Genomic DNA, 27129 nt, shown 5'->3' on the forward strand with positions numbered 1-27129 from the left:
ATATAATTTTTTTAAGCAGAAATATAGCAGATAGAGGAGCACAAAGCTATATCTGGGCTTATAAAGACAAGGTAAAGACCTCAAGACTGGCTCTATCCATTCGCTCTTCAGAAAAAAATGGATGGGGGTTAGTTGGTGGGGAGTGGAGAAGGAATGAAAATTGGACAACACAGATGGAATGTTATGGTAAGTACATAACTTCTTTATCTGATCTTGTCAATTTTCATTCCATCCTGAACTGATGGGACAGAGTCTCCAGCTACTATAATCCCAGGGTGGCCACAAGGAAGGATATTCCTGAGCACCATTGAGCCAAATGATACCTTACTTCTAGAAACTAAGTCTAGCTTGTAATGAGATATGAAGGTTTGAGGTGAAGCCTAAGTTGCTGCTACACAAATATCATCCATGGAGGATCTTGAATTAAATGCTGAGGAAGCTGCTATGGATCTTGTAAAATGAGCATGCAATTGCTTTATTAAGGGTAAATGCAATTTATTGTAAATGAAAGAAGTGCAATTAGTGAGCCATTTGGCCAAAGAAACTGTAGACAGAGGCTTGCCCAATTTATTTTCCTCAAAAGAATTTTCTGAAGTCCTTTGTTCTGTGTAAGTAGAAATGTAATTGTCTATGCAAATCTTGTGAATGCAACAAAAATTCACCTTTTAATAATTTGGAAAGAAAACTGGAAGGTTGATAGCTTGGTTAATGTTGGATTATGATACAACTTTGGGCAAAAAGGATGCATTAGTTTGCAATATAACTTTATCTTTATGAAAAATTAAGTAAGGAGGTTTCACCGATAAAGCCTGAATTTCTGAAATTTGTCTGGTTGAAGTAATGGTCACCAAAAATAAAGTCTTCCAAGATAGAAATTTGAGATCCTAAGTATTTGCAGGTTCAAAAGGTGGAAGAACCAAAGCTTGTAGTACCATATTCAAGTTCTTCGGTGGAGTAGGATCTTTAACTGGAGGCCTCAGTAGAAGTATTCCACATAGAAAGGTCTTACAAAGTTTATGCAAAATAAGGGAAGAGCCATCAAGACCAACATGGTAATTGGAAACTGCTGCTAATTCAACATTTACAGTAGAAGAACTGGCCCCTTGATCAAAAAGCAACAACAAAAGTCCAGGATAGCATGAACTGGTGCAAAAAGGGGATCCACATCAGTTTCCAGTGCCCAATGCACAAATCTTTTTGATTTGTTAGCGTACGTTTTTCCTCATAGATGGTTTGAGGGAAGTGGTAAACCCAGTCGGAACCTCTCTAATAAAATTCGTCAAACAGACGAGGATAGCATAGGTTGTCTGGCTATTACTGTAAATGGAGAAACCAAGCCATCAGCTTGAGCTTTGGAAGATCTGGATGACCCATTTCTGTCAGGTGAGACAGAAGGTCTGGAACCGGATCCAGAATCCACGGTTGATGGATCAATTGAGGCCACAGGAAGGAGAAACAAATTTGTTGAGGCCGAAAGGGAGCAATGAGAATGACCTTCCTCTTCAACCTTGGCTGCTCTCTGAAGGAATTTTGTTATCAGAGGTATTGGAGGATAAGCATACAGAAACCCGGGGAACCAATCTGAAGTAGAGAATCCCACGGTGACTTCCCCTGTGTGGGGATAAGGGCAAAGTAGCTGCTGCACTTGTTGTTTAGAGGAGAAGCAAAAAGATCACAGCAAAGCTGGCCCCACTTGCAGAAAATCATGTCCACTACTTTCTGGTTAAGAGACCATTTTTGAGTTAACAGAATGTACCTGCTCAGTTTGTCTGTTAGTACACTGGTCTTTTCCAGAATATGCATTGCTAAGAGAAAGCAGTTGGAAGATATTGCCCATTGCCACACTCATAGTGCTTCTCAACACAGGGGGTATGACCTGGTTCCTCCTTGTTTGTTGATGTGCCAAACCACTGACATATTGTCTGTTTGTATCACAATCATTCTAGATAGGAGAGCATCTTGAAAGGCTTGCAACACTAAAAGCACTGCTCTCAACTCCAGAATGTTGATATGCAAATTGACCTCTTTGGGGACCAAGTGCGTTGGACTGTCCTTCCCAGGTAATGCCTCCCCACCCCAACTGGGAAGTATCCGTGGTCACTATGGGCTTGGGCTGAGAAGGGACAAATAGACAACCTTGTAGTAGTTGTTCCGACTGGGTTTACCACATCAGATCCTTCATGCACACTTTGGTGATTCAAATTGGGGTGGATAGTGGTAGCTGAAGTACTGACCACTGAGACAGCAGCATCCATTGAAGAATCCTCATGTGATATCTGGCCAGTGAAACAAGGAGTATCTCTGCCGGCATTCATCCTAATGCTTGTAGGACCAGCTAGATTAGTTGGAGGTGTGGTACTGCAAAGTATCTTGTTGACCTGCCATCTCAAAATTTGAACTCTGGAAAGGGAAAGAGAAGCTATTGTTGATCTTGTGTTGATTAGCACTCCTATGAACTCTATAGCTTTGAGATGGCTGAAGATGTGACTTTTCTAAATTTATGGTTATGCCTAATTCCACACAAATGTGGATTACTTTTTCTCTTGTTATGATAAGTTGATGCCCAGCCTGGGAGGAGATGAGCCAGTCATCTAAGTAAGGAAACACCCAGAATCCGTGCAGTCTCAAGTGAGCTGCTACCACTGCCATACCTTTAGTGAACACCCTGGAGGCTGTGGTGAGACCAAAGGTCAGTGCTCTGAATTGGTAATGACTGGCTTCTAGCCAGAAGCATAAGAATTTCCTGGATCATCTGTTCATTTTTATATCCTGGAGATCTGTTGAGCACATCCAGTTGTCTTTTTCTAGACAAGGAAGAACTGAGTGAACCATGACCATCTGGAAATTTGTTCAGGTTGCTGAGATCCAGAATTGGTCTCCAGTCCCCTGTTTTCTTTAGCACTAAAAATAATTTCAAGTAAGCTCCAGATCATCTCTGCTCTGGGGGGACCTCTTGGATGACTATTTTGTTTGGCAGCTTTTGTATTTGAAATGCTGCTTGTTCCCTCTGACTGGGTGGAACATCATGGATTTCCTTGGAGTTTGAAGGACAAAGTATAAATGGAATTATATATCCTCTGGATACGATCCTCTGCACCCAACTATCTTTTGTTATTTCTAGATAGGCTCTCTGGTGCGGGAACAAATGACCCCTGATTGCCTCTAGAGGGGGACAATCAGGCCTCTGTTCAGGAGTACTAGAAAGGCTTGCTAAAGAAGGATGCTCCGAACCCCTAATGTTGTGGGCCTACTATGCCATGTGTCTACCATTTGACCTTCCCCCTCTGGGGGAAGACCCTCCACATGTATCCTGGAAAGATTCTTGTGATTTTCTGAACCACACCTTTCCACCACATCAATGATTCCTTGAAGAGGACCTTGGGGGGGGGGCATATGCCCATGGCAGAAAGGGTCTTTCCATCCCTCTCACATCTGAAGAATGTATCTTTTTACTTTGTGTCCAAAAAGAGAGGTGCCATTAAAGGGAGCATTGATAAGCATAGACTTATAAGGCTGTGCAAAATCACACAAATGCATCCATGTGAGTCTCCTAATGACTTCCCCTGAACCCACTGCCCTTGAGGTTCTTTTTGCCACATTAGAAATAAGCCAGATGGACAAGTTGGACATCGATTGTAGGGTTGTCAGCTGGGAAGTGACTGAATCCTTCACTTCTTCAGGCATGGCTCCTTTGAGGGTACCTGAAAGTTCCTTAATTACATCCCTTTCAAGTCTAGTAAAATGTGCCAAGTAGTTCAGATACCTTAAGCTAAAGGTCACTGAAGCATAGACACACTTCCCTAATCTGTCCATCACCCTCAACTCCTTGTCAGGAGAATGGACATATGTACTTTTGTCAGCAAGTTCCTGTTTACTGGTCACTGAAATGGCCATGACATCAACAGGAGGACCTTTTGACCAAAACTGCTTACACTCTGGAGGGATCATAATCCTATTTGGCTTATTGGGAATGGGCTCAGTGGAGTCAAGTTCCTCCATGCCTTCTGTGAGACCAACTCCAGGAGCTCATGAGCAGGCAGGACCACCCACGTAGTAGAAAGGCTGGTACCAAATGCCTCCAGTAGTACAGATTTCTCAGAAGGGTGGCCACAGGGATGCAGCGGTTAGCGTTGCTACCTCACAACAAGAGGTTTTCCAGTTCATTCCACGGCTTGGGTGCCTTCTTTGCAGAGTCTGCATGTCCTCCCTGTGGTCATGTGGGTTTCTCTGGGTGCTCTGGTTTCTTCCCACATCCTAAAGACATGCTTTAAGTGGATTGGATACTCTGAATTGGCCTTAGGCATGATTGTGTGCATGTGTGTGCCTTTCATGGAAGGTTGGGCACCAGGCTGGCAACTCAACACCGTAAAAACTCCACTGCCAATCATGAGTGGACAGGTGATCTGCTGTGGCAACTCCTAACTGGGAAAAAGCCAAAAGAAGAAGAAGAATACAGATTCCTCAGAGAAAGGGTTGGAGGACTTCCAGCCACCTGTCTGTTTCAGGATCTTGAGAATGTCTCTGACATCTTTAGGAGGTGACCATGGAGATCCTTCGCCCTCATCAAGGGAATTTATATGCTTCCTCTTGCATGTCCTCTTCTTAGGGACCTCCCCAGTGGGATAATCCAAAGAGGTATCAGAACAGGAGGAGAAACCGTGTTCTGAAGCCTGGGATTTTACTATCAGCTGTCCCTGTAAAGATGATAGCTGACACTCAATGTGCAGAGGTAGAACAGCAGAAGACATAGGATCCAAAGAGGGACGCATTACCTGGGTCTGAGTTGTAGACAGAGCTCTCCCAGAACCCTAAAGGCAGACCATCCTGGAGAAGGAAAGGAACCCAGATCTGATAGGCCACACCTCTGATCCCTGGTCCTGCCCTGCTCTGAGGACAGCTGCCTAGAGGCTAACATTGGACCTGAACTGACGATTGCTGAGGCTCTGAGATGCAGAGACAGCTTCTAAACCCTTGGAGTTGACTACAGCACCTCAGACCTGACAGATTAGAATCAACTATGAGACGTCTCTGGATCTGATTGAGCCAAAGAGCTCAGAGTGAGTCTCATATCCAGTGATACCAGTATATTTTGATCTGAAAAGGATGGTGCCAGATGACTTGAATCCAAGGGCTCTGTGACCTGGATAGTAGTCAAAGGAGAATTGGTAGAGGAACAGTAGCAGATACATGGGTCTCCCAACCCAATGGGGTAGGAGCCAAGGAAGGGACATGTGCTGACAGGATCTTTCTGACTAACCTCTCTATGTCTTCTTCAGTGAGACTTCTAGATAAACAAGTAGACAGAGCTGAGGGAGAATTTGATCTTTTTAAAAATGAGGAAGGCACTCTAGATATGACTGGGTCCACTGAAGGAGAAAACCCTGTTCAAAGTAGAATTGGTAAAGAGGGCATCTGATCCAAGGTCTTCAGATCAGATGAATCTTTAGTTGACAGAGACTTCAGATCCGAAGAAAATGTCAGATCCAAGGGCTTGAATTTGGTCTTAAAGAAACAGTAGGATCCAATAATTTTGGTTCATATGATCCGAAGAGTCTATAGGATCCAAATAAGTTCTCTTGAGTGATTTTTCTGAGGACCTGGAGGACACAGATGAGAAGCTTGGAAAAATAATTCCCAACTTTTTCAGTTTCTCTTTGGAAGGTCCAGATATAGCCTCGTCAAAGGAAAAAGGTAAGAGACCCTTAAGGATAAGCTTGTTCCAATGATCTGTCAATGCCCTAGGCTTGAATGCAGGACAGACTACACAATGCTGCTAGAGGTGGAGTGGACCTAAACAAAAATCATACAAGCAAGGAGTGCGAGTCAAAAATTGGGATCTTCTGACTGCACTTCCCACACTTTTTGAACGTAGCCAGGCTCTTTTCTTTTTCTGCCATCAGCAAAAATTAAAGGCCAAGCACAATCACAACCACAACAGCAATCAAATGAGATACAAGTTAAATAGAGAAGCCCCCCCCCCCTTTAAAAAATGAAAGGAAAGCAGAAGAAAGGAGGTATGGGAAAAAGTACCAAACAATGGTACTAAAGTCTACAAAAAATGTAGAAGAGAGGAAGAGAGTTACTAACAATAGTAACTAGAAATACTGTGAATGCTAACAAAGAAAGAAATCAGAGATTTGTTGCAAGGTATGGGAGAAGGCCTAAGCAGGAAACTTTTATCTAAACTAGTCTAAAAGCAATAGGAGACAAATAATTTAAGTTTTGAAATGTACTTTTTGCCCAAGCTCAAGAGAACAACATATCACTTATTTTCACTGGAAGCAGCAAACAAGATCTGATGTAATGGGGGTGGTGCACTCTGGGTTAGGGAGAAGCTTAAGAGTTCAAGATCGCCACAAGCTTTTATTATGGCTGAGCTGGATCTGAGGGCTTGGATCTGAACCCAACAGTCAAGAACAGAATGAAAATTATAACATCAGATTTACTGTTCCCTAGTTCACTTACAAGAGCAAGACAAGATGAAGTAGGTGAGTGGTCCTTCTTTCTTATCAGGTTTCAAAAACAGACTTCTGTTTCATCTAGTATTAAAACATCATTTCAGTGGTTCTAACACTACCCCCTTTACTAGAAACTGAACCAGAATCTAGTACATATGTGTCACCATGCACACAGAGCTTTGATAAGATGTGTTATAGCATCTGTAAGCTATAAAACCATTTCAAAAACTTCCACCCTTCCAAGGTTGCACTTAGTTCACCTCTAAGAACAATACAGTAATATTCCTAGTCCTGGTTTTCACAGACATTTGTCTGAAGCTAAGATACAATCTTTATAGCTTAAACCAGGTAATTTAATTTCAGACTATTTTTCAAAGTTATCTGGACTGAGATTAACCTCTTCTCTTCCATTATCCTGTTACAATATCTTCATTTCAACAGTTAGAATACAGTCTGACAGGGTCTATATTAAATCATTGAATGCTTAGAAAAGTGAACGATGATTTATCGACCCCATGTAAGTGAAAGCTTATAAACTCGAATGCTTAGAACAGCGATTTAAAAAAAACTTAAAACATAACATAAAGTGGGGGGCTGTATCCCTCACACCCCCTCACTTTAATATACCAACTCCAAGATTGCACTACAGTGACAAAAATGGCAAAGTAACAGACGTGGCCAAGCGATTTCTTTCCCAGGGAAAGAATTTGCTTATATGCTGCTTCTTCATTTTGCCTTTCCGTCTTTTCAAGTTCGATCAAGACGCATTCGAAAGAATGCGTCTTTGGTCATCTAATAGGAACCCATCTGTCATACAGGTATATTTCTTTTCTGTCCAGCAGGACCCACAGTTGGCACATTTTTAACACAAGCAACTTTACAAACACATTTTCAAAACAAGCATCTGTACAAATCAGTTTGATATACAATGACATATAATTCTTTACAAAGCTCCGACTAGATGTGCTGGCATATGTTACACATTCACTGCCCCACTTCTCCCAGTATAGCTGGCAATTCCTCACATCATCATATCTTTCCCCTCTTTGAAAACTCAAGCTAGTTTTTCAAGTGACCCTGGGGAAACATGGCTTGACAGAAATGAGCCTGTCTGGGAATACATTAGCCCATACCCTGTCTTGAGAACCCATTTGCACTGATATTGCTGACCCCACTGTGGTGCTGCACTGTCATATCAAATGCCTGCAACCCTAGGCCACACCTTAATAACTTGGCATTTTGCTGGCTGGCTCAATGTAGCAAAAGATCCTCCTCAGACTCCTCCTGCCACCCACTGCAAATACTCAGCACAACGGCCTCCAAATCATGGTAAGGCTTCATCATGTTAACATCGTACAATCTGTGCCCCTGCCTCCTACCTAGCAGTTCTACCATGTAGTTAACATCACTAACCATCCTTACCACTTTGAAAGGTCCCTCCCAACTGCCTGCAGCTTATTTTGTCTGACAGGAATGAACACCATAACCTGTTGTCGCAGAGCATACTCTTGGGCTCAAACATTCCTGTCATACCAGACCTTTTTCTGCTGTTGGGCTCCTGACAGAATCTCCTGGGCCAAGCCCATGAGCTCCCTAAGCCTTGTCCTGAGGTTTAGGACATATGCCCCAACAGCCTATTGTGGGATTCACACTCATCCACTTACTCATCATGAATGGAATCTAAAGGCCACCTCACCCTATGCCCATAAAGCAACTCAAAGGGTAAAAAAGCTGTGGATTCCTGGGGTACCTCTCTGTATGCAAATAGCAGATGGGGCAAATATTTGTCCCCCTCTCTCTTAAACTGATCTGCAAATGCCCATAGCTTGGTCTTTAGTGTAGACTTTAACCTCTCCACAAGACTATTAGTCTGAGGGTGGTAGGGTGTGGGCTTTAGGTGCTTCACCCCACAGCGCTCCCACAGACAGACCAGCAGCTCTGACATGAAATTAACACCTCAGTCAGTATTTCTCTCTGGAGACCTACCCTGCTGAAAAACTAACAAAGCATTTGCTACCTTCTCTGCCTTGATGGAGGATAAAGCCACCACCTCAGGGTACCTAGTAACATACTCTACTACCACCAGGATATACTTCTTCCCTGTAGTACCTGGGGTACTCAGAGGCCCCACAACATCCATAGCTACCCTCTTAAATGGCTCCTCGATCACAGACAAAAGCATCAAAGGAGCTTTGACCTTGTCTCCTGCCTTTCCTACTTTTTTGCACTGCTCACAGGTCCTGCAGTACCCCATTACATTCCTTGCAATCCCAGGTCAATAAAAGTTCTGCATAATATGTTTCTTGGTATGCTTTATGCCCATATGACCTGCAAAAGGAATGTCATGGGCTATAGCTAGAAGTGCCAGATGGTAGGCTCTGGGCACTACCCACTGCTGTAATACCTCACCCTCTAGTTCTCCCTCAAGGGTTCACTCTCTCTATATACACTAACCCTTTGTTCCAGTACACAGATTCCCCTTTTCCTTGAGAATCAGGTACCTGCATAGTTACCTCCTTGAATCCTCTTAGTGTAGGGTCCAAGAGATGAGCCTGTCTCAACTCTACCTTTGTGACCCTTCCCAGCTCCCTTTCCACAGGAAGTCTGGTATCTTCTGACAGCGGTGCCTCCCTGTCAGCCTGGGTACTACTACTACTCAGCTCTGCCCCTGCATTCACTCTGTCCAAAGGTTCATCAGTACGTACCAGCAGCTGTGGCTCAGCTCCCACCCTGAAATAGCCATCTCACCAGTCCTGGCTTCAGGTGTGGGGTCTGTCTGGGTCTCCTCCAGACTACCAGACCCATATGCCTGTCTCCAAGCCTGACTGCATGTAACTGCATGCACACAAGGCACTGCATTATTAAAATCATTCCCTATTAGGACATCTGCAGGGATAGCCTCAAACACACCTACTTGCTTGCTTCCTTTTCCACCCTCCCAGTCAAGGTGAACCCTAGCCAAAGGCATTTGGAATGGAGTCCCTCCTAAATCTCTGACTGGAGTGGACTGCCCAGTCAAGAACTGCTCCTCTTTAACCACTGTGGGTTTCACAATGGTTATATCAGATGCTATATCTCTTAGCAGAGACCTGGTTTCCACCCACTAAGATAGGATATAAACTCCAATGATAGTCTAGTACCCCTGTTGTCTCCAGACAACTTACTACTGGCATACTGTTTTTCCCACTTGCTGGCTCCCTCACCTTTTGTTCCCCACCTTGCTTCTGTGGACATCTGTATGCTACATGGCCCCACTGGTTACATTTAAAAGATCTAACCCTTGATCCTGGACATGTACCTGAACTAGTGGCCTCCCCTGTTACTGGTGGACTCTGTTGGGGGTTTAGGCTGCCCAACATGGGTTCCCTTATATCCATGTGCAGCACTGGGTATCCCCTTCTTGTGCAGTGATGCCCTGCTTGCTAAGTAAAGATCGACTTTTTTCCCCAGCTCATCTGCAGAGTAACACCCCCGGTCTGCCAATCAGATTCTCATGTCCTCAGGCAAAGTGCTAAGGGCTTGTTCCCTCACCAAAAGGTCTGCCAGCCTTTCATAAGTGGTGGCCTGACACCCACTCATCCACCTATGAAAATAAGTGCTTAACTCAGCAATATAATCACATACACTTTCATCTGCATTGCATTTATGCTCACAAAACCTTTTTCTGTACGCTTCGGATGTTAACTTAAAACATTGAAACAAACATTGTTTAACTTTATCATAGTTTAAACAATTAGTATCAGACAGTTTAGAAATTAGAAGTTATGTACTCACCATAATGTTCCATCTGAGTAGGTGTATTCATTTGTCTGCAACCTGTGGGTTATGGATCCGATATCGGATCCGAACCGGCATGGTTTACCAGCTATGGATCTGAGCTCTCAGCTCCTCCCCTCACCCATAATGCCCTGCTCTCCCTACATGACCTCAGATCGAGTTTGCCAACAGCATGAACACCCTGAAAAGGGTAACACTTAATATGCAGGAAACTGAAAAAGGCCAGGGGGATAGGAGGGCGGGATGGTTGCAGACAAATGAATACACCTACTCAGATGGAACGTTATGGTGAGTACATAACTTCTAAATCTGAAGTAGGCGATTCATTTGTCTGCAACCTGTGGGACAGAGTCCCCAGCTACCTGAATCTTGGGTGGCCATCATGGAAGGATATTCTGGAGCACCGCAGAGCCAAAGGATGCTCTACCCCTAGATGTAAGATCCAACTTGTAGTGGGAAATAAAGGTATGAGATGAAGCCCAAGTGGCTGCTGCACAAATATCATCTAGAGGAATCCTAGCCTTAAAGGCGGCCGAGGTGGAGACTGACCGGGTTGAATGGGCATGTACACCCTCCGGTGCGGGCCTTCCAGAAGCTTGATAAGCCAATAAGATGCACTGTGAAATCCAGCAAGATAATGAGACTTTAGAAATTGGCTTGCCCAAATTAAATTTAGCAAAGGAAATAAACAACTGGGCGGATTGCCTATGACCAGCCGTCCTGTTTAGATAAAATCTGAGTTGCCTGTGAACATCTAAGGAATGAAGCTTGTATTCACCCTTGTTTTGATATTTAGGAAAGAAAACAGGGAGGTTAATGGATTGATTAATGTTTGCTTCAGAAGCTACCTTAGGAAGAAAGGACGGGTTGGTCCTGAGGTATACACGGTCCGGATGAAAGACCAAGTAAGGAGGTTTGGCTGATAATGCTTGAAGTTCTGAGACTCTCTTGGCCGAGGTAATGGCTACTAAAAAGGCCGTCTTGAAAGATAAAAATTTCAGATCTACCGTAGCCGCCGGTTCGAAGGGGGGGAGCGGTCAAGGCCTGGAAGATCAAAGAAAGGTCCCAAGGAGGAACCACTTGCTTTACAGGGGGCCTGAGAAGGAAAGTACCTTTTAGGAAAATCTTACACAATTTGGCAGACATCAGTGGACTGGAGTCATGACCAATATGATAATGAGAAATTGCCGCAAGTTGTACTTTGACCGTGGAACTGCTGGCACCATCATTGAAAAGAGTGGTTAAGAAGTCAAGCACCAGAGGAAGGGGAACTGTGAAGGGGTTTAGGCCCTGCCGCTCCGCCCACAAGGAGAACCGTTTCCACTTACTGCGGTAGACTTTCCTAGTGGATGGTTTATGAGCCGCCACCAGGATGGCCTTAACAGGGGACGAAATACCGGGAGTCCTGATCAGGAGTGGAACTGGAGCAGCCAAGCGGTCAGCTTCAGGTTATCCAGGTTCGGGGGTGATAAGTGGGATGGATGAGATATCAGATCCGGAATGGGATCTAGAATCCAAGGAGGATTCACTGAGTGAGACCTTAGGAAAGGGAACCAGATCTGTCGAGGCCAAAATGGAGCAATGAGAATCATTCTGCACCCCAACCGAGAGGCTTTCTGAAGAACTTGGAGCATCAGAGGCAAGGGGGGATAAGCATAAAGAAGACCGGGTGGCCAAGCATGCACCAGAGCGTCTCTTGGGGTACCTCCGGGAGGAGGTATTAGAGCGAAAAAACTGTCGAACTTGGAGTTTGAGGGAGACGCAAAAAGATCGCAACAAGGAGTTCCCCACCGTGTGAAGATGTGTTCCGCTACCTGAGTATTGAGAGACCACTCGTAAGGGGTGAGAATGGTGCGACTGAGTTTGTCCACCAGGATGTTGGACCGACCCGGAATATGCGTTGCTATGAGAAAGCGGTTGGTGGAGATTGCCCATTCCCACACTTTCATGGCTTCTCGACAAAGAGGGTAAGACCTGGTTCCTCCTTGTTTGTTGATATACCAGACAACAGACATGTTGTCCGATTGAATTGCAATTGTTCCCAAGGGAAGAAAGGCCTGAAGTGCTAGCAACGCTAAGAGCACTGCTCTCATCTCTAGAACGTTGATATGCAGTGAGGTCTCTGAATCGTTCCACGTGCCTTGGACCGTCCGCCTGCAAATGCCCCCCACCCGAGGCGGGAGGCGTCCGTGGTCACCGTGGCGAGAGGGGGAGAAGCACAAAAGGGGCGGCCTCCGTGGAGATCTGGAGAGTGTAGCCACCACAGGAGGGACCGCTTGCAAGCCTTGCTGATCGCAATGGGATGATGCATAGGAAGAGCAAGGTACGACCACTGAACTAGGAGTGTCCATTGAAGGATGCGCATATTGAACCTGGCAAGAGGAAGAAGAGCTATTGCTGCCGCCATGGACCCTAGGGCCCTCAGGACCAACTCCGCCGGAACTGAGCTTGAGTGGAGAATGGCCCGCACCTGGAGCTGCAGATTTTGAATTCTGTCCAGTGAGGAAGGCTCTTAATCTCCTCGTGTCTAACCTGGCACCTATAAAATCTATGAACTGTGTGGGTGCTAGGTTGGATTTTTCTGTGTTTATTGTGATGCCCAGACGGGGAGCAAGATGGAGAAAGGAGTCTCACGCCAATAGTAGTAGATGCCTTGTTGGGGCGGTGAGAAGCCAGTCGTCCAGGTAGGGAAAGACCTGCACCCCCTGAAGCCTCAGGTGGGCCGCTACCACTGCTAATACTTTGGTGAACACCCTGGGGGATGTGGTGAGACCAAAGGGAAGGACCCGGAATTGGTAGTGACTGGCTCCCAGCCGGAAGCGGAGAAACCTCCTGGAGCGCCTGTCCATTAGTATATGGTAGTACGCATCCTTGAGGTCTATGGAGCACATCCAGTGATTTTCTCCCAGAAGGGGGAGAATAGACTGCAACGTAACCATTCGGAATTTCTCTTTGGGGACTGTCAGGTTCAAGAGTGAAAGTTCTAAAATTGGTCTTAGATCCCCCGTCTTTTTTGGCACTAAAAAGAACCTGGAGTAGAACCCTGATCCGATCTGGTCTGGGGGGACGGGCTGGATGGCTCTTTTCTTTAGCAGACGGCCAATTTCTGCCAAAGCGGCCTCCCACTGACCGGGTGGGACGTCGGGGAGGGACTTCAATTTTGGCATGTGACGAAACAGGATACGGTATCCTCTGGATATGATTTGGAGGACCCAGCGGTCTGTTGTTATGGACTCCCATGCCGCTAGGTGCTCCGAAAAACGTCCCCCGACTGCCTCCAGAGTGGAGCAGTCGGGCAACCCTTCAGGGCTGCTGCGCGGGCCGTTCAGAGAAGGGTTCTCTGGACCCGAAGTTCCTGGGAGCCCCTCTGCCCCTGGGGCGGCGTCCTCCCTGTCCTCCTCTGCCACGGAAGGACTGGTTGTCCGGAGCGGGCTGGGATTGCTGCGACTTCCGGAACCACATCTTCTTCTGGCCCTTTTGGTTCCTAGAATAGGGCCTCTGGGGCACAGAGAAGCGGATTCCAACGGCAGACAGCGTCTTCCCGTCCTTTTCGCTCTGGGTCAAGGTATCGCAAACAGATTTGCCAAAGAGGGCAGAACCATCGAAGGGGGCGTTCGCAAATGACGCCTTGAAGGGCTCCGTGAAATCACAATGACGGAGCCAGGCCTGACGTCTAGTAACTAGGCCTGCCCCTGCAGCTCTAGCGGCACCTTCCGTAGCGTGGGACAGTAACCGCATAGAGGTATTAGTGACGGACCTAAGAGTGGCCATGCGGGTGGAGTGCAATACTTTGTCCTCCTCCGACATGGACTCTGGGGGGGATGCAGCGTATTCTTTAATAAGATCGCGCTGCATCCTAATCACATGTGCCAGGTAGTACAGCGCTCTTACTGAAAAGGTCGCCGAACTAAACATCCGCTTCACCAAGCGGTCCATCATCCGAGACTCCTTGCTCGGGGGATGGACTGAGGGACTCTCCTGAGCAAGTTCCCTCTTGGTGGCAGCCGCCGTCAACATGGCATCTACAGGAGGCCCCTTACTCCAATGGGCACGGTCAGCCGGGGGACTGAGAATACGGTCGGGCCTTTTTGGGATTGGTTCCACAGTGTCCGGTTCCTTCCATGCCCTGGTGGTAATGAGGTCCACCAGGGGGTCGGCAGGAGGGGACACCCAAGAGGTAGACAGGCCCGCTTCAAATGCCTCCAAGAACACAGACTCGTCCGAGGAAGACTTGGGGGCAGACCACCCCCCCCTTATGTGGATCATTTCCATGATGTCTCCAAATGAGACATCCTCAGGGGGTGATCTTGGGGAGCCTTCCCCTTCCTCCAAGTCCGTGTCTTCTGTGAGAGACTCGGGGGAGTCAATGTGCCTCCTTTTGCACGTATGTTTGCGGGGGGCATCCTCTGGGGGGCTGTCAGAGGACTCCTCGCAAACAGTGACAACTTGGGGCAAAGGAGCGGGCTGTCCCAAAGGCCGGATGGTGGAAGCCTGACCCAGTGCAGATGGAGCGCGGGACGGAGCCGAAGCAAGTGCCGGGGGTCCGGAGACCCTCAACAGGGCCCTCTCCACTACATCAAACGCCGAAGGGGAGCCGACCTCGACCAAAGGATCCGACAATCGGCTCCCCCTCGGATCCGAGGAGTGGATCGGAGCCGGCGCCGAAGCGCTCGGATCCGAGGGGACAGTGCGCTCTGACACAGACGGCGCCAAAGGAGCACTGATCCCCCCGGATCCGAAGCTCGGATCCAGGCTCCGAGAGGTCAGATCCAAAGCACTCGAGGGCAGGGTCGGATCCGAAGTACCGAGTACTATCGGCGCCGACCCACCCCCGGCTCCGAAGCTGCTCGGCTCCAACTGCTCCAAACCCGGGTAGCGGGTCGGAGAAGGAGCAATAGGTTTAAAGAAAGGGGTCGAGCTCCCCCCCAGAGGGGGGGGAGGCAAGAGCACTCCTATCTGCATCTGGGCCTGGATGAACCTTCTCATCATCCGGTCCAGATCAGCGTCTGATAAGCTATAGGTCGATCTCGACAAGGCTACCGAGGTAGGCCTTGATTGCCTCCTGGATAGCCTCAATGGAGATCGGGTCTCCTCCTCCTCAGGTCCTGGTGAAAAGCACACGGGTGACCGGAGCCGAGGAGGGGGAGAACCAGCAGACAAGGAGGCCGGAGGGGAAGCCCGCTTGGCAGGCGGGGCCGAAACAGAGGTCTCGGACCGCCGCTTATGGTGCTTCTCCCTCCGGTCCTTCTTTCTAACTTCCCTCTCCTCCAAACCACTACAGGGAGGTTGAGTCCCAGGAGGAGGAGGGGGAGCCGGAGAGGAGTTAACCGTAGACACAGTTCCCCCCGAAGGAGCGGAGGTCGGAGCCGAGTCCGGGGGCAAAAGTCCCGCCAGGACCAGCTTAGACCTCCGCTCCTTCAATGCCCTGGGGTTGAACCCTGCACAAATGGAACATCCAGAAGTGAGGTGTTCAACCCCAAGGCATCGAACGCACCGAGTGTGGCCATCAGCAGGGGAAAGCTTATGGCCACACTCGGAGCACTTCGAAAAAACAGCCTTAGGTTGTTCTGACATCCTAAGAGCTTAGATATTACTTAAACTAAAGGTAAATAGTAAAAGTAAACTAAACACACAACAGGCCCAAACACACACTATGCTACCAGCGAGGGGAGGAAAACTAAGTAAAAAATATTAAATTAACTAAACAAGTTTTAACTATCAAAAGGGGAGCCTAAACTTTCACTCAAACTTTCATAAAAAAATTAAATTTTAACACTAGAAAAACTTTAGAAAACCACTTAGCTGCAGAGCTCAAGAACACCAATCTGGTCACCAGCACGGCAAACTAGATCTGAGGTCATGTAGGGAGAGCAGGGCATTATGGGTGAGGGGAGGAGCTGAGAGCTTGGATCCATAGCTGGTAAACCATGCCGGTTCGGATCCGATATCGGATCCATAACCCACAGGTTGCAGACAAATGAATCTCCTACTTCAGATCATCAGTTACAGCTTTACCATGGAGTAAGGGGATCAGGAACTGTACTCAGAGCCCTTGGTTAACATTATACTGTTTGCATACTCTTTCAAATTTATGACTAAAACTATCAAACATCTCACCCTCTGTAAACTATGGAAAAAATTTACTGACCTTTATTGCTTCTAGGGTTCAGTTATTCCCTTCCCCATGACCTCCATAGGGTTACCACCTGTCCATCTTTGCAAAGGACAGTCCCTCTTTGGGCAGTTGTGTCCTGCAAATCAAAAAATAAAAAATGGCAAATGTCCTGAGATTTTAGGACAAATAATATTTCCTAAGTTTTCTTTAATAGTTGCATAAATAGTTATTTTATATCGGAAATGCCTAAATGTTATATGTAATAGCATAAGTAACGTAAATGATATAGATTCATAGGTGTATACTAGGCTAATGGCCCTGGAGCCTTTACAAGCCTAGCCCTTAGGATTATCCTGGCATTGTGCCACCTGCCCTTAGTTCCCAGTGCCTCTGTTGAGTAGAGACACTGGAGTGATCCCGGGGTGAATTTTCTATTTCCCATCCACACATCAAGATTTCTCTTGAAGAGGGCCAGTGAGGTGCTCTGTCTGACATGTATGGGAAGTCTATTCCATAGCATGGGCAGTCTCTGGGTTATGAACCTGTCCCTCAAGCATGTCCTGTTGATTGTGGTAATGAGGTTGAGGTTTCTGGAGCATGTGGTGTGGAGGGATTGGGATTTCTTTAGATGTAGCATTTCTAACAGTGCTGGGTCAGACATGGCTTTGTAAGTCAAGCAGAGATCGCCTCTAAGTAGGGGATATGTGACAGAGAATAGTTGGAGTTTTTTGAGTCTGTCCATATAGGACAAGTGTTTAAGGCCTAGGATCCTCTTTGTGAGGTACTTTTGCGGCCTCTCCAGTTGTTGCAGGTGTCTAGTGAGGTACATGCCAAATGGGACATTGTACTCAATGACTGGCCTAATGAGGGAAGAGTAGAGGGAGACAATGACCTCTTTTTTCCCGGATGCAAAACCCTTAGTAATGAGATGTGCCACATAGAAGGAATTTCTGACCACAGTGGCAATGTGGTGGTCAAAAGAGAGATTGCTGTCAACCTGTGTTCCTAGATCTCTTATAATACCTTCTGTGTTCAGTGGACTACCATCAATGTGGTAATTCAAGGGAGCCACGTTTTTCTCAAGGGGGATGATGACACATTTTTTGGCATTGAGCTTAAGGCCATGGTTCTGACACCAGTCATTGGTCTCATTGAGGCCTTTCTGTAGTATGTCAACATCACTTTGGAAGTTAATAATAGCTCCCAACTTGCAATAATCTGCGAACTTTGTCAGCCAGAATCCCTTCCTGTTGGCCTGGACTTCAGTGATATACATACCAAACACGAGAGGACCCAGGACTGAACCCTGTGGAACTACACTTGTGACTGGTCGACAGTCTGAGTTAGAGTCAGCTACTTTCACACTGTGGGTTCTACCTGTGAGCCAGTTTGCAACCCACCTAGTGATATAGGGGTTGATGTCTAGCTTAGTGAGTTTTTCTATGATTCCTGAGTGGGGAATGGTATCAAAGGCCTTCGCCAGATCAGGGTAGTCTGTATGAACCACCTTGCCTTCATCCACAGCTCTGGTGACTGACTCAAAGAAGTCAACCAAGTTGAGCGCACATGATCTACCCTTCACAAAACCAAACTGTGCGGGATCCAGAGTTTGGAGATTCCATATATCCTTGTATATTAGGTCCATAATGATGCATTCCATAGCTTTGCATATCAGACTAGTTAGGCTAATTGGGAGATAGTTTCTGGGGTCTGTAGTCACTCCTCCCTTGTGGAGTGGGATGACTGTAGCAGTCCGCCATTTGGTAAGGACAAAGCCTGAGGTGAGGCTATGACTGAACAGGGCACAGAGGTGAGGTGCCAGTTCACTCTGTAGTTGATGTAGACCACAGCTGGAGATACTGTCAGGCCCCATACAAGCTGTATTCTTGGCCTTGGACAGTACTGTTTTAACCTGTGCAACAGTAATACTGGGTGCCTGGCAATCTACTGGTATTGAGATTGGTCCTTTGGGGGGGGGTAAAGTTGGCACCGAATCTGTCGGTCAGTATATTGGCAATATCTGTATAGGAGGTACCATTGTGCAGTAGCTCAGAGCAAATCTGGGTATTGCCATGGAGCTTCTTTACACAACTATAAATGGCCTTGTGGTTGTCTTTACTATCTGCTGCAATTCTGTTTTCATAGCTAGCTTTAGAGGTTTTGATGAGGGATCTGAACCTTTTGTTGAGGCTGATAAGGGAGTTTTTCCAGTCTTGGGACTTCACCTTATTCCGCATCAGTTTCCTCCTTCTGCTGTAGAGTTTGTTTATGGCAGGGGACCACCAGATTGGCTTCCTTTTTTTTTTTGAGGAGAGTGTCTTGGTTCTGTTGGGCATGTCAAGATCCATGCATTTGTGTACATGTTTGTGCAGTGCATTGGTGTATGATTCAGCGGTCATGCAACTATTCTCCATTTGCATGGGTGCCGTGAAGTTAGCCACCTCTGTTTTTAGGAGCACATAGTTAGCTTTGGAGAAGTTTTTCATGGTGGTTACCTTTGTGGGGGGTGGATGTGTATTTCCAAGGTGATTAATTTGTGGTCGTATCTAACCAGGGAGGAGTTGACTATTGGTGTAGAGCAATGGTTGCCCATACTAGTAATGACCACATCAAGGATATTGCTACCTCTAATGCGGGTAAGAACGAGCTGGTCCAGGGCATTGGAATTAATGAATTCCAGAAAGCTTTGGACAAGTGTATTGGTACATGAGTAGTTTTCCCAGTTAATGGAGGAGTATTTGAAGTTGCCCAGTATGAGAGTGTTAGGTTGGACCGTAATATTCTCCAGGGTGCTTAGGAATGTGGAGTGTGAGTCTTGGGACATGGTTGGGGACCTATAGCAGGCTACAACCTGAATCACTGTCTTACCCAGTGTTAGCTGCACCTGAAGTATCTCACATGCGTTATGTTGGGTTACCAGTCTGGAGGTGTGCGCATCCTTTATGAATATGGAAACACCACAGCCTTTGAAGCTTCAGTCCAAGTTCTGTGGCCGAAAGGTGTTGAATGAGTTATAGGCTGGTGGTGCAGGGGTGCTTTCTGCTGCCTTGAACCAGGTCTCTGTTACAGCATAAATGTTGATGTTCTCCATTTTAAGGAGTGCTTCGAGAGAGTGTATTTTGAGATTTAGACTTCTAGCATTGAGCAGCATGACCCTCAGATTGCATTTGTTTGTAGCTATTATGGTGGTAATCTGGTCTTTGGAACACCACCTAAAAAAGGCACTATAGGGGTGGCAAGAGCCTTGGCCATTATCCGGAAGCCCAGGGGTTGACAGATGCAGGCCATCTCTGGCAAAGCATCAAGGTCTGTCAATCATGTCATCCCAGGCAGACAGATACTGGATCCCCTTAGAATGACACCAGAAACTTAGCCAATTGTTGAAATCAATCATTTTCTGCTTGTACTGTCATATCATTCTGAGTGATGGTAGGATGCTGCTCAGAGCTAGGGTGATACCCACCTGGGCTACATAATCCGAAAGCTCCTCCATGTCTCTTTTCATGTAGTCCAGGGAGGGACATCTCAGGTCATTCACACCCACATGTACCATGACAGAGTCATATTTGTACCTGTTGTCGAGGGTCCTGAGTGCATGCATTATGTGGTGGATCCTGGCACCTGACAGACAGCTGACTGTTACTTTCTCCTTATTCAACCTAGTGAGTGGGACATCAGTGTGCCTCACTATTGAGTCACCTGTGACTAATGTGCTGGGCATGCTGTTTTGCCTTAGGAGCTTTGGTTGAGTGGCACACTGTTTAGGAGAGTTATGTGTCTCAAGATTAGTGTTGTGTTGTGGTGGTCGAGTGTGTTTCTGCCTTGGAGGCCTCTGCTGTTTAGGTAGATTTTTATTGAGAGCCTCAGCGAAGGTGGTTGTGTGTTTTGTGTTTTTATGTGAAAGTGCTGGCGTGTGTTCTGGAAGACTATGTGTTCCATGTGGTGTGGTGCAAGTGTTCACCTTCTCCTCTTGACCAGCTATTCTGGTCTTGGCTGGAGAGTGCATGGCTTCCAGTTTGGATATATAAGTGCATCTCTCGCAAGTCTGAGTGTTGGGAGGTAAGAGGAGTGGGTTGTCAGTGTACATGAGGCAGTTGCTACATTGCCTCAGGATGCCCAAGTTCACCAGGTTAATAGGAGAAAGCACAGGGAACTGACCTTTAGACATGCCTGGAGGGGTGGGCATTAATAATAAGTACTGAAGCTGTTTCCTTGTAGAATGTTTAGTGCTGGTAGCACTTTTGTGTACTACAATAATTGCTACAAGACTGGTAGATTGCTAAACTAATAAGCTTGGAAAAAGTGCATGAGAGGAGAGGACTAGTAGATCTAAATGAAAATTGAAGAGCAGACTTTGGCACCACTCAGAAGCTTACAAACAGTCCTGGCTATAGCAAATATGTATCTGGATTGACTAGTTACAGGAAATTTGAGAAAAGTGTAAACGTGGCCTTTTAAACCAGAAAGTTGAAAGAGATGGAAAAACTGCCCAAACAGCCAATAAACTACAATTTCTGGACCAGAAACCACTCCTTTTGTAGAATATAGGCTACCAATGATCTATTATTTGTGCAAAAAAGTGAAGTTCTGTACTTTGCTCTGGCTGTTGGTATGTTTTTTTTTTTCCTGCAAAATCTCACGTTTCTACAAAAAGTTTCCCTCTTTGGGCATTTGAAAAGGTGGTAACCTGATACCTCCATGATCCTGGGGAAGGGTCAGCATCTCCACCTCATGTGGACACTGCTTTTTATTTTTGTCAGCCACCAAACGCCACAGTCTCTCATTTTCTTTGACATGCTTCATTCTCTCTTCTGCTGATTCTAATTCCATCTGAAAAATATTCCTATTTTCAGGACTTTACTCCTGCACAGGATGTCCCCATTTTTGGAAGTATTTCTCTGTTTTCAGGCTTGATATATCTCTCCACACAATTGTCTGAGTCCCCCTCATTATATGTGATTTTGAAAACTGTCTAGTACACAGAAAACCATGCTACATGACCCAGATATTAGTGACAATGATAATTTATAGAAAGAGGACACACATCTTACATCTCCTTTTTTTTAAAGCAAAAATAAATGGCCTTGTTTGGTAGAGTTTTGAAATGTAGTTCATTAAAGTCTGCAGAATTTATACCATCTCTTAGTGTTGCTTATGTTTTTCCATCTTTTTTCTCACTCCCTTTCCTTTTAAGTTGTATCTCACATTTCTACTGGAACCTGGAAGAATTATGTGCCATTTGGTATTGACATTTTATGTTAGTAAGATGTCCAGACTGTTAGCTGGATGTTCATACTTTACAAGGGCCTTTGTTCCTGTTTTCAATGTCTGTAGGTTGAGAGGTATGATATAAAGCTATTCTTTGCTCACTGCTTCACATTTCTCCTGGTTGTAAATCTTTGATGCAGTCTCCATTATCATTTATTGCTTAAATATTGTAGTGGTGTATCTCAAATCATTAACTGCAGTAGTCCCAAAAGAAACAAATGTTTAAGTGAAATGTAATAATTAAAATGTAATACATTGTTCATGTAAACTGAATAGTGATCCCAGATTTATAGAATTCACAGTTTGCAAGCATTCAGCTGTTCACCTGAGTACTACATCCTAAAATGTGCAAATCCTGCTTTCCTTATGCTTGTGCTGAAAGTTCTGTGAAATTCTTGTGTTTTCATGCGTTCTAACAGCCATGCCTTCCACAGGAAACAAAACTATCTCAAAAAGAAGGCAACCGCTTTTCAGGAATCTGTATCATGGAGAAACTGGAAAGAGTGCATTGCATGAATAAAATTGTTATTAAGCAATATTGTAACGACAGTACCTTCCATGTAAAAAAGTACTGAGTACAATAAAAAAAGTCTTTGCATTGACTTTTTAATTTATTCACATTCAAACATTGCTGACAATCTGCTATACGACTTGAATTGCATGTCTTTTTTTAACCTTTATTTTTAGGTCTAGTGAAGGTAAATGTCAAGAACAGTACCGAATCTGCTAACGCCACATTCTCCAAGCTGCCTGCCTCAGCAAACGGGGAGAGCTTGCAAGATACAAAACGGGTGGTTCAGTCTACAGATCAAAAGTACATCATTGTTGATAGGTTGGAGCCAAGTCCAGATATTCCATTAACATTTCAAGAACTGGCTTCTTCATATTGCCTTGGGTACTAACAACTATAAGTACTAAATTCGACGCAACCAAGTGGCCAGAGCAGATGCGTTGTAACATTCCTTAGCTGAATAATCTAGTTACAATTCATCATCATTGCAGCTATGTAAAACTTAATAAAGAGAAAGAAAACACTATGTCTGAACATTACTAATTTACTGCATTGTTATACAAATGGAAAACACATGTAAAGCAATCATCCAAGTACATTAATCCTTGCTTCTCCACCTATTACTGTTATTTTATTTGCTCTTTTTCTTTTTACACATTTCCTTTCTTTGGCTCCACATTTCCCTCTTTATAAACCTTTCCTTATGTCTTCCTAATCAACTAGTCTGCTCCTATGTATGCTATCAGTAGCTTCTTTCTGTACCTTTTGTCCTGTTAGCCACAGACATTGTAAATATGTATATAAAATTAGATGTTACTTGTTAAAGCTGTTTCTGTAACAATTATAATACGTTGTTGTAAATAGTATCTATGTAACTATGTTTGTGATACTGGAATAATCTTCTCGTCAAAAAGAATTAACATTTTATAATTCTTAGAACAATAAAGTGTTTCTTCCTGGACCTCTTTTTTTAGCTCAGTCTCACCATTTTGGTTAACAAATGGAATGAATGAATGAGTGAACGAATGAATGAACGAATAAATGAATGAATGAATGAATGAATAAATGAATAAATGAACAAATTAATGAATGAATAAAATCATGCTGCCCAATGGTTAGATATTCTCTTCATTGACTACTGTTTTAGTCCTTAATAATGGAAGTAATTTACACCACAACTTCGTCATCAATTATCATTTGTCAACTTTACTGTCAAAAGTGGATGTTCGTATCAAAGTCAATCTTGGCTCTAACATCCCAAATAACACTGCAGACAACATTAATATTCACAATCACAGTAAATACATATAGTTTTTTGAAAAACACATAAAAAGGCGGGATAAATGAAAGCTGCAACAATCTTACTCACACGCTACAGGTTCAACTGGAAATCTAAGTATTTGTAATTGGCAAATGATTAATTCTGCATTTTGCACTTGTAATGATCATGCTGATTTGGATTTGAAATAGATGAAATTGTTGAGAAACACAGATGGTTACAAAATGCCTCTCAGTAGCCCCACATAGTTATTTAATAAAATAGTTAAATAATTAATTAAAACTGATATATAACATTTGCCACATTGAAGAATCGTTTGGATTCATTTGAAGAATTCATGATGGACCTAATTTTTTATTGTATAAACAAGGCTCATAAAAACATGTATTTGAACATCCTGGTTGTTTTGCTGGTTAAATTACTGCAAGAAAATTATGGTGTATATTACACAATCATTAAAAATATGTTTCTTAACATCCAATTCCATAATGGATATTATTTAAATGCTGCCCCACGAACTAATCATGTTTGGTTACTTTGACATTCATATTCAGCTCTTAATTATATTTAATATGCTGATAAGTACTCTTTTTCACTCCTTCTTGTCCAGCATCTGACAGCCTTCAAGTCTAAAAGTAGTTGTGCCTGCACATTCCCCATCAGTGAGGCAAGAGCCATTTGAGACCATCAGCCAGGCAACCATGAAGGGTATTGTCTTTTGTGTGTCTTCACATCTCCCTCTGCATCTTAAACATGCAGTTCAGAGCCAGTGGCCTGCTATATGTTCCTTGGTGGCAGGTTCATTTCCACACAATACCCATTAAAGAAACATCATGGACATATATTGAGAGAGCAAAGAGCATATACCCATCACATATTTTATTTTATTTTTTTATTTATTTAACATTTGTTTCCTGGGAAAGTGGAGGCCTGGAGAGAAATGATCCAGAAGCATGTCATTGGAAAGTGGGAGGAAACGGAGCACCCAGAGGAAACTCACATGAATGCAGGGAGGACATGGAGGGCATACAGACTCCACACAGAAGTCACACCAGCCAAGAATCAAACCAGAAAACCCCTTGCTGAGAGGTGACAATGCTAAACACTGCACTACTGCACCACCCCACATGCCATGCACCTCTGTCTCCAGTATGTGCCATCATTGCAGATGGCTAGACTTCCTCCCCTCTTCAGGATGTATGAGTACTCCCACCCTCCTTTGTTGGCTGATTCATCTCCTGAGTCAGGATGTATGAGTACGCCCACCCACCTTTGTTAGCTCGTTCATCTACTGAGTTACTATTATTTATTTTTATTTTACATTTGTTGACCAGGTTTGTCCAGCTGAGTTGATACCCCTTTTTCAGTAAAGGCCTGGAGAGCAAAGCTACACAAGTTTGCAATGAAATTGTAAGTATAAAATGAAGACAATAAATGTAGACAAAATGGTATTATAAACAAAAACATTTTCAAGTTGGAACAGTAAAAGCATAAAAATTATTTACAGAGCTTAAGATGACAAAATAATTTAAGATATATGTAGAAAGAGTATGCAAAGTTTGTAAGTATAGCCAAGGTAGTTACAGTTAGTGAAAGTCATACAGGTAGTATGTAAGTAGAAAAAATGTTAAGATTGAGTGACAGGTAATTGCCTAGATAACTGATAGATGACTAAGAGAAGTGACACATAACAGAAATAAAACCAATGAGGGCAGATAGTAAGCTACGTAAGACAGGCAGACAGGTTATGGGGGTGTGAGTACAGTGGCATGACCACTGACTTTTTAGGTAATCTTTGATGGCTGATTTAAATATTTTGAGTTATTTAAGTGATCTAATTTTCAATGGGACTTTGTTCCATGAAATGGTTGGGTAGTAGCTGTAGAGATTTTGACCAGTTTTGGTCTTGGGTTTATAAATTTGTAATAAGTCTTGGTCTGAGCTACGGAGAGTCCTAGAAGGAGAATAGAGGAGACAAGTTGGGACAGAAAGATGGTTTGTATAAGATTGAGTGGATAATCTGAAGCTGAGAGAGGAGAAGCTGATGGGCTAATTCAAGCTACTTTAAGTGTTTTAAAGAGAGGCAGTGATGAGATTTATAATTTTGATTCGTAGCAGATCTGGCTACTTTGATATAGGTATTTTTTAACTTAGTTAGGAGAGAGGTTTTGAGGTTGGTGAGCATCTGAGAGCTGTACAATAGGCTTGGTAGGAGATAGACATGAGAGAGGAATACTTTAGCTTTGTTTGATAGGAACTGTTTATTTCTGCGTAGGAGTCCAAGTTTTTGATTGGCTTTCTTAATACAATTATTAACATGCAAATCAAATTTCAGTTGATCATCTGTCATGACCCCAAGAAGTTTTGTGTTGGGTTTAACTATGATAGGTGTTTTATTTGGAGAATGGATAGCAAAAGTGGATTTAAGGTTGTTTAGGTTTTGGGAAGAAAAGGTAAGAGCTTGTTTTTTTAGGATTCAGTATTAGCTGGTTGTTAGAGAGTCAGGTTTCAACAGAGTCAAAGGATTTCTGAGTAATAGAATTTAAGTCAGAGAAGGTATCTGCAGTGGTGATGACTGTAGAGTCCTCAGCATATTGGATGAGGGATGACTGAGGGCAGGAGGTATAGAGTAGATTAGTAAATATATTGAAGAGTAGAGGACCAGGAATAGATCCTTGGGGAACCCCAGTCTTGATAGGGAGAGAAGGGGAGAGAACAGAGAGTCATTTTACCAATTGTAGTCAATCTGTCACATAACTAGTAAACCAGGCAATAGTAGAGGTGGAGAAGTTAAGGTTAGTGAGTTTGTCCAGAAGAAAGGAGTGACAGATGGTATCAAATGCTTTATACAGATCTATGAATAAGCATGACACTAGTTTATTATCTCTGGCCAGAGAGATAGTGTTGATGACGGATAGGAAGGCAGTAGTGGTGCAGTTTATTGTTATCTCTGGCCAGAGAGATAGTGTTGATGACGGATAGGAAGGCAGTAGTGGTGCAGTTTATTGTTATCTCTGGCCAGAGAGATAGTGTTGATGACGGATAGGAAGGCAGTAGTGGTGCAGTTTATTGTTATCTCTGGCCAGAGAGATAGTGTTGATGACGGATAGGAAGGCAGTAGTGGTGCAGTTTATTGTTATCTCTGGCCAGAGAGATAGTGTTGATGACGGATAGGAAGGCAGTAGTGGTGCAGTTTATTGTTATCTCTGGCCAGAGAGATAGTGTTGATGACGGATAGGAAGGCAGTAGTGGTGCAGTTTATTGTTATCTCTGGCCAGAGAGATAGTGTTGATGACGGATAGGAAGGCAGTAGTGGTGCAGTTTATTGTTATCTCTGGCCAGAGAGATAGTGTTGATGACGGATAGGAAGGCAGTAGTGGTGCAGTTTATTGTTATCTCTGGCCAGAGAGATAGTGTTGATGAAGGATAGGAAGGCAGTAGTGGTGCAGTTTATTGTTATCTCTGGCCAGAGAGATAGTGTTGATGAAGGATAGGAAGGCAGTAGTGGTGCAGTTTATTGTTATCTCTGGCCAGAGAGATAGTGTTGATGAAGGATAGGAAGGCAGTAGTGGTGCAGTTTATTGTTATCTCTGGCCAGAGAGATAGTGTTGATGAAGGATAGGAAGGCAGTAGTGGTGCAGTTTATTGTTATCTCTGGCCAGAGAGATAGTGTTGATGAAGGATAGGAAGGCAGTAGTGGTGCAGTTTATTGTTATCTCTG

The 27129-nt window shown here is 44.4% G+C and overlaps 1 protein-coding gene across 1 annotated transcript in view; it reads left to right on the forward strand.

The window, feature by feature from the left end:
• Positions 1-23090, forward strand: part of LOC122791668 (butyrophilin subfamily 2 member A2-like) — a 327760-nt gene extending 304670 nt beyond the window's left edge. Inside the window, exon 5 of the mRNA XM_044059499.1 lies at positions 22306-23090. Coding sequence (XP_043915434.1) covers positions 22306-22520 — 215 coding nt within the window. The 3' untranslated portion in view covers positions 22521-23090. The remainder of the gene's footprint in view (positions 1-22305) is intronic.
• Positions 23091-27129: the final 4039 nt, after the last annotated feature.

The sequence above is a fragment of the Protopterus annectens genome, chromosome 17.part0 (assembly GCF_019279795.1).
Source record: "Protopterus annectens isolate FY-2018-M chromosome 17.part0, PAN1.0, whole genome shotgun sequence".
Taxonomy (NCBI): Eukaryota; Metazoa; Chordata; order Ceratodontiformes; family Protopteridae; genus Protopterus; species Protopterus annectens.